The sequence below is a fragment of the Etheostoma spectabile genome, chromosome 20, assembly GCF_008692095.1.
Source record: "Etheostoma spectabile isolate EspeVRDwgs_2016 chromosome 20, UIUC_Espe_1.0, whole genome shotgun sequence".
Classification (NCBI taxonomy): domain Eukaryota; kingdom Metazoa; phylum Chordata; class Actinopteri; order Perciformes; family Percidae; genus Etheostoma; species Etheostoma spectabile.
The window spans coordinates 18,057,754-18,071,779 of record NC_045752.1 but is presented as its reverse complement, the minus strand read 5'-3'; the positions used below and the strand labels follow the sequence as shown (position 1 = coordinate 18,071,779).

General features: G+C 40.8%; 1 protein-coding gene across 3 annotated transcripts in view; it reads right to left on the bottom strand.

The window, feature by feature from the left end:
• The window catches only part of kif6 (kinesin family member 6), a 59,811-nt gene extending 47,677 nt beyond the window's left edge, over positions 1-12,134 (bottom strand). For 2 of the 3 annotated variants that reach the window (XM_032500774.1, XM_032500775.1), the window contains exons 1-6: positions 11,960-12,134; positions 10,206-10,315; positions 9,037-9,111; positions 3,814-3,961; positions 3,479-3,588; positions 1,698-1,827 (exon numbers count right to left, since the gene is read on the bottom strand). In XM_032500774.1, the coding sequence (XP_032356665.1) occupies positions 1,698-1,827; positions 3,479-3,588; positions 3,814-3,961; positions 9,037-9,111; positions 10,206-10,315; positions 11,960-12,019 (633 nt within the window). In that variant the 5' untranslated portion in view covers positions 12,020-12,134. The remainder of the gene's footprint in view (positions 1-1,697; positions 1,828-3,478; positions 3,589-3,813; positions 3,962-9,036; positions 9,112-10,205; positions 10,316-11,959) is intronic. The other variant, XM_032500773.1, reaches the window with a different exon arrangement.
• Positions 12,135-14,026: the final 1,892 nt, after the last annotated feature.

Genomic DNA, 14,026 nt, shown 5'->3' with positions numbered 1-14,026 from the left:
ATGGACAACAGAACATCACGCACAGTATGTATATTTCAAGGGTTACAGACTGCGTGTTCATGTCCACAGAGGAAACAGTGTCTACACTGGGACATTAAAGTATGTCTTAGAAGTGAAAAAACAGCAGGACAATGCCATCTTACTGGAGACACTTCCTTTACTTTTCTGTGTTCTCAATTGACCACATGTTGATCTTACATGCACCACATGCTGACCACACACAGTGCTGCAGTAGGTCAGCATAAAGGAGCAATCTGGAGCAACAAACCCTGAAACACTTAGAGATGGCTGATTCAAAAGATTAAAAGTGAAGTTTCATTCGGACCACCTGCTATGCACCCAACTAACCCCCACAACTTCAAGAGACAGAAAGGATGTAAAGAGGGAGAAAGATCCAGGCCCTGAATCACCATATGTACAAGGAAGTGAAACAAGGAATGCAGAAAAAAAGACCAGATGAGAGGAAATGTTTCCTGGTGAGGTTGAAGGAAGGGTGAGGAGTTACGAAGGTGCATTTTATTTCCTGTCCAATAAAAGTGTAGAGGGGATTGCCGAGTCTCAGAGTGAGTGAGCTCATGAGTTCACTTCTAAGTGTGGCTTGAATGGATGTGTCATCTTCTATCCACATGGCTGGGAGCAAGAGAAGAAGGAAAGCATTAGTGTTAACTTCATTTGAAGCCTATGTGGACCAAGGACTTCTGGGATGATTCTGGCAGCAACAAATTGACTATGTTGTTGTTTCTTTGTTTGCTTCGGGCTCAAGAGAAATCTTCTTGTGAAGAAGTTTAAAGGGAGAGGATAAGTTCACAAAAGTTTCTGTGTAGGTGGACTGTACTGTGGGCTCCCCGCTGAACTGTGAAACGCCTTGATTGGAGTGATCCCCAGACTAATGCAACATCCGAGAATGTGTTTTCACTGGAACATACCCCCAAGTTTTACAACAGGGGACACTGGGAGCGTGTCCTCAAAGTACAAAACAAATATGTTATTGTTTTGGCAATGGGCTATGTTCAGTGGAATACATGTAGTACTTAGTAGACACGTTTTCTTGTACACTACAAAAGTTATGTGACTGTGCTAGCTACTAAACCCATTTCCACGATCCGGAGAAATTCCATCTTGGTTCCCATAACTATTTCCTTTGGATTAGTCTTTCGTTTCATGGACAACTCCCAGCCACCTCAAAAACTGAATACTCGCCAAAAATCAAAAGCATGTCTGATTGAAACCTGATTATCCAGTTCACTTGTACTGTCTGTTATTTACTTACAAACTAGCAACAAGAGTAAACAAGGTGAGATCAGCCCTTTGCTTCAAACCTCAGGTTGCAAAGCAAAAGCTGACCCACCACAGGTCTCATCAGCGTGGGGAGTCTGGGTGTCTGAGTGTAGAAAAGAACCACCACAACATAAACAGAAATTACAGAGAGAATGCTTGGTTTTACTTGAAATAAACATGGTAAAAAACGGTCACCGGGTACCAAAATAATATTTTAGAAGGGTCTTCAGAGTGCATAATGCATTTGTGGACAAAAAATACAATTCACGCCACTTACTCTGGGAGTGGTCCCAGTGTATTTTTGCAAACTGACAACAAGCCTGGCTAAGAACACTGCATGAATTCAAAGGTGGAAGTAACATCATACATTTGTGTTTGTAGAGAATCCGTATGGAAGCATGCATTTCCCTCTTTCTTACCTCTGCAATCATACGATTGGTGTCACCCAGGAAAAGCAGGTTCAGAGCCTCCTCCTCATTCGCAGACTGTTGCAGTGACAGGTTCCTGAGATGGATGTTCTGATCTGGATCTTCCATAATCCCTACTTTTCTAAGAAAATAAAAAATAAAAAATGTTCCGGCATAAGCGGGACAAATCCAGTCAAACCTTGAATTATCCAACACTGAAGCAATTATGAAAAACTAATTATTTCAGTTATGTCATTCCTTTCCATCCCATCACCTCGGCCTTGCTCAGCTCTAAATCCAAACAAATCACATCTGCAAGTCATCATGGGCCGCGACCCAGCTTGACTTGCATGCTTTGTCTATCAGGGGTTGATAACAGATAACAGACAGTGATAACAGACAGTGCTTGCTTCTAAAAACAGGTGATTGGTTCTTGCCCACATCAAGCCCTCTGAAACACAGTTTGCTTGGACAGATGGGGCACTGAAATAACTCCAATGATCTTACCAGATCCCTTCCATCACGCCACCAGTGTTGTGACAGTACGGCTACTGGATTAAGATGTCAAAGAGGGTGGAATGACTGGAGAACACATGTGGATAATTATTTTAACATGTGCAGGTAATTGAGGTTTCAATCTTAATGCGATTAAAGGCCTGTACTATGGCAGCTATTTTCCTAAACAGTCCCACTGACTTATAGGTTTGATTGTTGTATTTTACACAAATAATGATGTAGTTGTAGATGTAGAATTAATTTAAAGATTTTTAAGATGTAATTTAGTTTAGAAATTTAAATGAGACCGTGATTGCTGAATGCATGATGGAAATCATGCACAAATGGAGACAAGAACAAATAAGAAAAGAAAAAGAATGAATGCAACAATGTTGGAAAGACGATAAGGAGTAGGCAGCGAAAGACAGAAGCAGACCAACAGTTAAAGAGAGAAATGTGTCAGTGCCACAGCTTCTTCTTGAATCAGCAAGTGTGGCCACAGCACGGGCACTGTCTATTTCAAGAAGACTGTGATTTGTGGGTATTTAAACCTCGAGCTGGATTCTCTGCAAAAGGAGGGAAGAAATTTAAATGGAACTTGTACAAGAAAATACAAGACAAACACCAAAATGATGTACTAAGACAATGTTGAGCCTGGAAGACCAAAGTCTACTTTGAGATGAATAAGTATTGAGTATGACAAAAAAAGAAAATAAGATTATACACAGACAAACCTCCAGACAGATGGAATTTATAATTACAAAGACAGAAGGACACAAAGAAAGTAGAAATGAAGCAGGATGACAAGGAGAGAGTGAGAAAAATAGGTACTGTGGATGGACACAAATAAGAATTTCCCTTAGACTAGTTGCAGCAGTTACTATCTATGAAAAACAATTTCTCCACATGACCTTCTTGCTCTCCACTGCAGAGGCAGAGTCTGCCACAGGTTGACCACATCCATTGCTGTCCCATAGTCTCATTATGTCAGTTGGCAGTTCGTAGTGAGATGGTAAATGCTAGAGCCTCCATATTTCACCACACAACGACTCCAGACCAGGCTGACAAATGTCAGTTCAAGAATAAGGCTTGGCTAATCCCCTCTGTTTAGGAGAATAAAACAACTAGGGGTGTTTGGTCTTTTTAACCTAAAAAAAGTATATCTATCACTCATGAGTGCATGTCCTTAAGGCTAAATATAGACTATAAGACTTTTGTAGTTGTTGACATTTTCAAATGTATGTGGATGTCGGTAGCATCAGCAAAGTAAAAGTTATAGTAATAAAAAGAACACCAACGGTAGGTCCTCCAGTCGAGATCCTTCATGTCGAGAATCCAAAAGGTCATATCCGATCTCGTTGTAAATCTCCAAGTAGGAGATGTGTGTGGTATAAACTATGCTGCTGTCCTGTGGAGCATAAAATAGAGCTTGTAAAAATGGACTGGTTGCATAAGGATGGGAATCTTAGTGTTTAATTTAGATGCTTTGCAGCACAGGGAAATGAATGATGGCAGAGAGAGACAGTAGGGTACTTTTTTACATTTTTCACATATCAATGTGTGTGGCCTTATTGTAACAGTGAAACTGAAACCTTAAATTGATGAGGAAACAAGCTAACCCTGCTGTGCTGACCTGGGTGAAGCGTTCATATAGGTAGGAGAGGGTGCGAGGAATGATGCCACGATCACAGTAGCGCTCTGCCCCTCCTGTGATGGTAAATGTCTTCCCACTTCCTGTCTGGCCATAGGCAAATATGGTGCCATTGTAGCCAGCCAACACACTGCACACACAAAACAAACACAAAAAGATATTTACTAAACCTTTCAAGGTATATGCACTAGGGCTGCACAAGATATCTTTATTTTTTAATAGTCATTGCAATATCAACTGGCCAATCAACACATTGCGAGAGGCTGCAACATAGCTCAAAAGAGAAAATATCAGTTGAAAACTATACTTTAAAATATAACTTTCATTCTTTCTTAGTGGTGCCTTTTATATTGGTTCAATAAAATAATGTTGGAAATGTTTTCCTTTCATTTTCTTTTTTAAATTCAACAAGCGATTTTGTTGTAGGATAACTGTTAATTTAACGCAAGTAACATCTTTATCACAACACGTTATCGTGTATCGCATATTTTCCTCATATCATGCCGCCCTATAAGCACTTGCCTGAGATTAGTAGTTAACCCTCAGCAAAATTAACTCAGTACAGTATAGTAAAGAAGCCTCACACTGTTACAAATCTATTTGTGGGGTCAAGCTTATTGCAGGAGTTTTTTGTGAAGACCTTTTGTTTGTACCTGCTTTCTTTTTTACATTTTGCCATGTTCTGTTTTGCAAGAACAGAGAGAGAGAGAGAGAGAGAGAGAGTAGAATGATATGTAATAAAAGTCTCTGGCTGGAATCAACCAGGTGGTGAGTAGATGTTCTCGAAACAGGACTTGGGTTTTGGAAGATTATGTCATTGTAAGTCCATTAGAACATACAAACACATTGGATGTAGGAACATAACTAGAGACTGACTTGTGATGGGATTATACAAGCTGTGCTGCCAAATCCGAGTAGTGGCATAAAGTGCGTGTAGGAAGAGGAGGAGTGGCGCCTTCCCTACCTCTGGCGTTCTTGCTGGGACCACACCCATCTTTGACCTTTATATTGATCTCAACAAGACACCTGTAATGTTTCGTGACATTATCTTGCACAGTGGCGACAAAGTCTGTCCGAAGATAGACACTGAACAACTGGAACAGTACTCAAAACCGCCTCTGTGGTAGATCCCGCTATAGTAGGTGTCTCCAGGACTCATTTTGCCATGATGGCACAAACTGACTCACAAGGTGAAACTAATACCAGCATCGCTGTCAGGGCTAATAATAAACATTTGCTTGTCTCTGGTCAGGGTACAAGCGGCCGAAATGGGTTTCCTCAGGAGGGTGGCTGGCGTCTCCCTTAGAGATAGGGTGAGAAGCTCAGTCATCCGAGAGGAGCTCGGAGTAGAGCCGCTACTCCTTCACGTCGAAAGGAGCCAGTTGAGGTGGTTCGTGCATCTGGTAAGGATGCCTCTTGGGGGGCCTCCCAAGGAAGGTGTTCCAAGCACGTCCAGCTGGGAGGAGGCCCCGGGGAAGACCCAGGACTAGGTGGAGAGATTATATCTCCAACCTGGCCTGGGAATGCCTCGGAATCCCCCAGTCAGAGCTGGTTTATGTGGCTCGGGAAAGGGAAGTTTGGGGTTCCCTGCTTGAGCTGCTGCCCTCGCGACCCGGTACCGGCTAGGCGGATGAAGATGGATGGATGGATGGATGTCTATTGTCACTGCTCTAGATGGCTAAATATACGAAACCAAACAACAAAATGGGCCTAAAAATAATTGATTGCTAACTTTTTCTTTAGAAATACAGTCTGGATGACAAATACATGTTATGACTTGCAAAAAGCAGAATGCAAAGTGTTTGTCTGTAAATAATGCATTGGGTGCCTCTTATAATACCACTATGTTTATTTGCAAGAGTAAAAAGGAACTGTCAAGTATATCCTGAAGCAGACACTAAAAGTGTGAGTGAATTGAATATGACACATTAAATCCACAGGAAAAGATCGCAGTGACCAGAGTACTGCTATGGCGACAGACATCTGCCGGTGAGGGAGGAATGTCTCAGAGTATGAGTGAAGGAAAAGGCCCAAACCCACCCAACTAGGCAGGGCCTGGTAAATTTTGGTTTGGCACTGAACTGTCCTTCTGCACATGCACATGGCCATGGAAACCAATAGTATCTAGTTCTGTTGGAATGAAAACATCCAAAATAGTGGTACTCATATGAGGTAGGATAAATTTGTAAAAAAGCGTCTGTTCTGTAGTCTTGGAAATAAACCAGGAAGAAACAGTAAAATGACATAGGGGCCTCTGACACCCGAGCTTGGATCAAAGGTGAGGATAAACTCTGTGTACTGCAAGGAAAAGGATATCTTGACACTGTATTTTTCAAGATGAATTATAAACAAATTTAAGCCTCTCGCTTATTCTAATGGAATTGCCAACCCAATGTCAGAGCAGTGTGTGGGTTTTCATTCTTGTCTGCTGTACAATTCCACACCCCACATTAGTAGGGTAAAGGAAAAAACTACATGTCAGTTTATATAAAACACTTGGTCCACTTAAAATGGTGGTTGCTTGGACAGTCATTGGGCGTCCATTTAATCTAGTGTGAGTCATGACAGTGATTGGCAGTGGGGAGAAAAGACACAGGCTCTGTGTTTAGTTCAATGTCAGTGCTAATGATGCGGCCTCGGCCCTGCCACTGAAGCTTGGGCGTTTCCCAATGCTTGTTCCTGTTTACACCTCAGCTTTCCTGGAGATTGGCAACTCATCGTCCAGAAGATCTGTGTTACTCCTGTTCTTTTTAAAAGAAGCAGTAAGTCCAATCTTTTGAGGTAATGGGGTAAAGAATAAACTGAACGAACCATCCTTCTTCTTTGAACTTGGGCTACTGGTTTCACAGCCTTGTGAAATGGGATTACTAAGCACGTAGAGGGTTAGCCTTGCCAGCCCAACATCATTATGTTGGCTCTTCCTCTACTGGAGCTATTAATGCTGGTTTGTTTTTTAAACTACTGTGTTGGGGTCGAAATGACTGGTTTCGGTCACACCACAGCAGAGACAGAGAATAGTGTACATGTAAACCAGTTAAAGTTTTTGGCTAAACTTGATGTGCGCCGTGTATGACAGAAATCCAACTTTAGAAGTTTAGAAGATGGTCGCCTGCGTGCATAAAACTGAGTTTTGGTGTGGCGACATTGAAACTGCTGCAATCCAAAGTGACTCCTGAGTAAACCTGAATAAATGTTTCCTGACTACAGGTCTGTCAATCCACATTTGATTCTGTAGTAAAACTGAGACCAGGAAGTGCTTCTGTAACTGAGACCAGGGCTGCAGGATATGAGGAAAACGCAATCTGCAATAACGATGTTAAATATTGCGATAACGACATATGCGATTATTCATATAAAAATATACTCTGTTTTCCCTTTCTGTGGCTTTCAGTGTAACACTAAAAATTCAACAAATTGTGTGTTGAATAAAAAAAAACTGAAAGGAATTTTGTTTTTGAACAAAATTAACATTGAACTGAAAACAAAATGCACCATTTAAAAAAAGTACAGTTTTCTAATGCTCTTTCAGCTAACTAAAAAGCCCAGCTAAAGCGCCTTTCGGGCTCGTTCAATACTTTTTTTGCAAGGATATGTTATTTCAATAGGAAATAGGGACTCAACAGGCAGAATTATTCCCTATATCCCCTCCTTTCTTTTAGTCACTGCGGTGAGAATAGATTCAAAAAAAGGTTCAAACTTTGTGGAATTCAGAACATTCAGTGTGTAAACAGGCATCCTTCAGAGAGGGCAAGGAGCTGACAGTGGACCTAAAAATGTCTGATTGGGGAGACAGATTGTTCATGGCTAGACAGGATGACTAGTATCCTTTGAGCTGTAGTCATTATTGTCATATCAGAGACTAATGCTCAAATTGATATGGTAAGACACATAGGCTGGTTGTGAGTGGAGCTTTTTAACCTGATGCTTACCATCTGCCACAACAAAGGGTGAACAGTTAAAAGATTCCAAGCCAGTGAACCCGTGTGAGTCAGATTAAATAAATCTATGTCCTAAGTCAGACCATCCAGACATCTCACTACGTTGTTTACTAGCAAAGATAATGTGCAGCACTTGTGAGACTCCACGAATATCCCCTATTGCTGTGACTAAGAAGCCTGGGAGGAATGGACAAAGGCAAAATTGAGCAAGGAGGACAGAGTTTGGACGAGAAGAGGAAGAACTTTGTTCATATAATGTAACAACACAACCAATATGTGATTACACGAAATTCCAAGTGAATTCCCTCTCCCCTTGGTTGATGTCTTTTTTGGAAGAAAAGAAGACCAAAAAAGTAAAGTTAGGCTTTGAAAAAGAGAGATGGACAGAGCGATTGCACTGAACTGCAGGCTACAGATCCGAGTGTGTCGAGTTCAGGCGAGCTAGAGAGAGAGAGAGAGAGAGAGAGAGAGAGAAAGAGAGAGAGAGAGAGAGAGAGAGAGAGAGAGCGCGCGCAGCGGTGCAAATAAGAGAAATAAAATTCTATATTAACAATTATGTTCTAAAGCACAAACAAATAACCATCAAACACTCATCAGGTGATTTACTGTGAAGACAGAAGCTCAAGGTTTATTTTTCCTCCTCTGTTTTTCCTCTGTTTTTAATCTTCCTCATCAACGTTAAATTTAAAATACCTTTTACATTTAAAAACCAGCCCAGATGAATCCCCTTTTTCCTTTCAGTTGAATAGTACTGAACTATGACTTGTACTGTTAATCTCGAGGGTCAGATTCTTCAGCAGGTTATTCTAATGAATGTGGTCCTCAAGCATGAAAAATTAAACCACAACTCAAAATGAGTGAGCAGCTACAGTATAGCACTGTGTTGTGGCTTGAAAATGTTTTCACACTCACAATGGCACAGTGTGCCGTCTTGCCTGCCAGCTCAGTCCACTTAGTGGTTTAAGTATGCAAAGCACGCCAAAAATCACAGACACCCTCCATTTCCATCTTAAAGAAAGCTGAGCTTTACTCACTTCCTGTCAACAAGGATGGCTAAAGCCTGTGTGGCCTGACCCCGACATGGAGAGATGAGCAGTGCTTGGCACAGGTGTGCAGTGATTTGCGAATGGGATAATCAGAAGTTGTAGTTTTAAGGGTTGACAAAGAGTTTGAAGAAATTATACAAGCTTTCAAAATTGCATTGCATTCATACAAACATTCATTAAAGTGTGTCATTTTAAGAAACACAATGATAGTAAGATTTTACCTGTCTGCAACTGGTTTGGCAATGTTTTCAAATATTTCTTCTTGTTTGACAGCTTGATCAAATAACTTTAGGAACCTAGACAAAAGTGAATGGAACAAAGACAGTACCACCATGACACATTTGGCAGAACAAAACAGGTCAGAATATCTATCTATTATTTAATTTACTACCCTACTATCCAGTAAGTATACGTTGCTGGTTTATCTCAAACATCCAAGGCTAAACACAATTAACCTCAGCAGTAGTGCACAAGCACAAAAAGCAGTATATTTCATTCCCCAAGTAGATGAGGAGGACTTTAGTCATTTTCTTTTCTAAAGCAGCCTCAGTCTATCATGTTTTATCCCACAGAACGATGAGAATCTGCCCAGGAAGATTGTTAAATGTGGAAATTGTATTTCTATAAGGGCACAAGGGAACCTCCACAGGCTATTATAAGACTTTGTGGGTTTTTTTTAAAGGGTCTCAGTGTCCACTGCTTTCTGACTCTCTAACTGTGAATTTAGGGCTTGGAAGCGTGGCATGGGCCCTGCCCAGAGGGTATGTAAGGCTGCAGCTTTCACCACCAGCGTTAAACAGATGTTCTCTGCACTGACAGAACTGGTGGATGAATTATTCATGGGAAAAGTTTTCATGCAACTTTGAGAGCGTAGATTCTGGTGGGCAACGCACCATCCTCAATGTTGTATGTTATCTTTATTTATTCCTAACTCTACAATCACACCACTCTTGCAGATTCTGCTTTTCACAATTTTAGCGTACAAAAGAGAAGGCCACTGATTGGGAATTCTACACTAACTTAAGGCTGTAGCTAAATATTCTGACATTATAAAGCCACTGCATGTCGACTGAATGCGGTTAAATTGATGTTATTTTTATTTATATAAAGAAACTGCTGCTGTTTTTATTTTAAAGACTTAACAGATTGGGAAATTGGTAGCAGAAAAGTGAGACAGTGGTATTTAGAACAGCAAATATAAAATCTCTCACTGTCTTTAAGAAAGGTGCAGCCATTTGTAGATAGAGAACATTATTATAGAGACCATTATTATAGTGGAATTTAACTACCCCACCAGTTAAATTTACCAAGGCCAAACTAGTTAGCTAATTTGAGAAATTAAGCATATGGAAGGTTTTATAGATACAAATACAGCTACCCAACACTCTACCTGAACTTGTAGCACTCCCTCTTGTTGTTAACAAAGCCATCAGCCAAGTCCTTGGGCACCACAAACTCCAAAGAAGCACCTGTCTTCTCTTCATTGTCAACAGAGTACACCTGAGGGAGCCAGAGACAACAGGAGTAGAGTCAGTCCTACATTGGAGCAAGGCTTACAGACTGCTGTTGGGTTAATTCACAATAAAGAGATTATTTGTGAAGTACGTGAGAGTAGCCATATATAGGCATCCATATACTCTTCTGAAAGAGTTCTTGTATGCTGTTAAGGTATGTAGTACCATACATGCAGCCCAATTTAAACACAAAAAAACAATACATTATGTTAGGTCTAGAATATAAGTTTGGCCACTTGTGGTTTGGAAATGAAAAAGCTGGAGTTAAGGAAGTATATCCTGCAAAACGCAATGAAAACAAGCAACCATGATCAGTGTACATTGTAGGCAAACTCTGCAATTTAACCTCCGCTCACTAAAGCCTCAGGGGAGACTGTAGAACATTAAAACCAATATAGAAACAGCTTTAACTGTGGAGGACATTTAAAGTAAGGCTGGCTGGGTCAATGTAAACATCTACACTCTCAACACGTGTTCTGGCATATGTTTCTGATGGACACTGATGCAATTACAAGTCTCCAGGGTTCAAGTAATAAAAGATTTAAAAAGTGATTGGATTGTTTTACACTGTCACTCAGTCAGCAGTATCGCCTACTGACCACCACTGTTTTGTTCTCAGATCTAAAAAAGAAAAAGAAAAAAAAAAGCCCCAAGGAGGTAGCTGTGCCCATTTCATTTTGCTGGATATTGTCAGCTCAAGCTAAAGTGCCACAGAAACCCTCTTCCATCAGCTGATCTGCTCAGACAATAAACTGGGGTTTGAGGAGGGGAATGTATTTCATACATGTGCTCCAAAAAAGAGGGCCCTTATCTTATTGTAAGTGAACATTAGTATGCTTGTGTGTACTTCACTACAAAAAAAAAAAAAAAACTTTGGTTGGTTGATATTATTGTATAAGCTTGCCACTATTTGACACCAGCCCTACATTTAAAATCTGATACTGGCTCAGTATGTTTCACCTTGATGACTGTGATGCACTTTACAGAATTTATTATGTGAATAACCCTGCATTGGTTGTCACTGGGAACCTCTTGAACCGAAGCTAATACAACCACTTTAATATCAAATATAATCTGACAATGGCATCTCCATTTTCCATAAATTAAATGGAAGGTGAAACAAAAGAAAGCGTTTGTTTTAGTACATTTAGCAGTACAGAAATAAAGTGAAGTCACTTTACCATGTTTCGGAATTTTTAGGTTGCTTGCTGTATGGAGTAAGTGATTCATGTATGTTGGCAAGAAAAGCACAGGTGCAAGTAAAACACATTAATTGTGTTCCATTCAGGTGTGCGAGCTCCAGGGCCCTGGTACTGCACTGTAGGTTATTGATTACCTGAATAGTTTGTATTGCAATGACATGTCTGTAGTGGAAACATTATATTTGTAAAAAATGTAACACAACACAACTTGAGTAGCTAGTATTTTGTCGAGACAGGTGTGTTTTTTTAGCAGGCCAAACCTATTTTTTTGTGATAAAATGCCGTTCTGAATAATTACCGTGATGGGAATATCAACCAGCGTGCTTCGTACTTGGAGAGGCCTGGTCAGTAAAACGCCAGCTAGCTTAATACACTTCCTGTCTATCGTTTCATTGAGTTGAGTTATGTTGTTTTAGTTGTCCGCTTACCGTTGTAGTTTTCGCAGTGGGTTTAATGCGACCATATATCTGTATCGTCTGTTTTACCATTTTTTAGGCTAAAAGTGGAAAGGAAGTTGCTTAATGTGTTGCTGGTACCGCTTGTAGCTGGTTAGCTCGCTGCTGTTGGCGCTGGGCTCTTTGATGTTTGTCTTAGTCGGTTGCTAGGTGACAGTGGTCACCTCCACTGACAAAGATCGTCTATATTTTGAAGATGGTTCATCAGAGTAAAGCAACCTTTCCATCTATCCTTCTCATTCTCTCTTTTTCCCAAATGACTGATGGTAGGAGTCAGAGCCGGTTCAGAGGTGTACAGGTAAGAGTGTGTGAAGGAGGGAGCACGTGAATAGCATTAAAGAAGTAGTTAGAGGTAAAAAATAAAACAGGGATTCATAGCTTTTTTAGGTTCTTCTGATGTTTGTTAGTCTCTCTACTAAGCAGTTGTTTTGTATATCTAAGAGAAAAGGTCACTGCCGGTTCAGTGACTCATTCAGAAGTGAATTCAGCAGCACTGTAGCCACTCCCCACGCAAACTGTAAGGGCAGGTTACTGGCTTAAGGGCAGTTTCTCATAATAGGTGCAACCACAATCGACAGGTTGCTAGATATATTAGAAAATAAGAAATGCTGTGTCTACCACATACCTGCTGGGTCTGCAGGTACAGTAGCTAGATATCTCAGAAAAACCTGTAAAAGTAAACAAAAAATGTGACCAGCAGCAAAACCATTTCCTTTGATCCACCACAAGCCCAAATTCTGTTTAGGAAATGAAAGATTAGAGAAACCAGAGAAACGTGTGTGTGTGTGTGTGTGTGTGTGTGTGTGTGTGTGTGTGTGTATATATATATTTTGTGCATGATGTGAGGCTAAAAGAGGGGGAATGCAGTGGTCTACACACAGACACGCAAATAATATTAAACCTGTTGATGCACAGCTTCAACTTTCATTGTTGTGGTTGAAGTTGACGTTGACAGTTTTTTAATAATACCACTTAGGCTATATTCACACCGCAAGTCTTAATGTTTAATTCAGATTATTTGCTCAGTTCCGATTTTTTTGTTTGGCTGTTCACATTACCTTTTAAAATGTGGCCTATATCAGATTCCAGTGTGAACTGTTTGCGGTTTCGAACTGACCCGCACGCGCAAAAGAACAATTACAATGACATCAGGTGCAGCACGCTGTTGCACTTAAGTTAGGGAGGTTATGGACTTTTATTTCAAAATGTTTGTGTGATGGCAGCCATAACATTAATGAGCAGGTGCTGAGGAGGAGAAGAATAAAGAGAAAGAGAGCCAAATTGGCTATTTTGGCCTTTTTGCGGAGTTATGGCTGCAGATTCACTACAGAGGTCTGTGTGGATGCAGAGACGAAGTGGTGGGACTGCGTTTGGAATAGCTTCACAGAGTCTAACACTTCACTCTCCCTGCATTGACTAGCTCCATCACTGTTCTCCATTATTTGGGGGCCTAGTCAAGTTTTTAATTTTACTGTCTGTGTCTAGGGCTAACTCCCGCAGGCGCATAATTGTGACAAATGTTGATGTAGATTGACATAAAAGTCACATCAAATCTGCTTTTGTTGTTCACACATTGAAAAAAATCAGACTTGGGTCTGATTCAGGACAACATATGGAAATGGTCTAAATCTGAATTGAAAAAAAGCTACTTTTGCCTGCAGTCTGAATGTAGCCGTATATTACCTCTTACCTGCACAGTACGATGCTTGCAAAGAACACTGGCAGAGGCTACATAGAAGTGCAGGCATCCATCAGGAAAAAGCGCAACATGCTCTCGCTCTCATATGGAACAGAAATTTACTCATGAGCTGATTTAAACAGAGCCTTGTCATGTATTTGGGAATGAGGGGGGAAAAAGGGAGGGGGGATGGTGGGTGGCTTTGACCCTATCTCCAATTTCTGTTTCTGGTATTTCACCTGAACCCTGTGTGTCTCCCAAATATAGCCGACCAGGAGGCCTACTCCCGAGCTGCACACCAGACGGCGTACCGGGACGACTGCATGGTTTCACCGTGGCATTCAGGAGAATGTATCATGTTT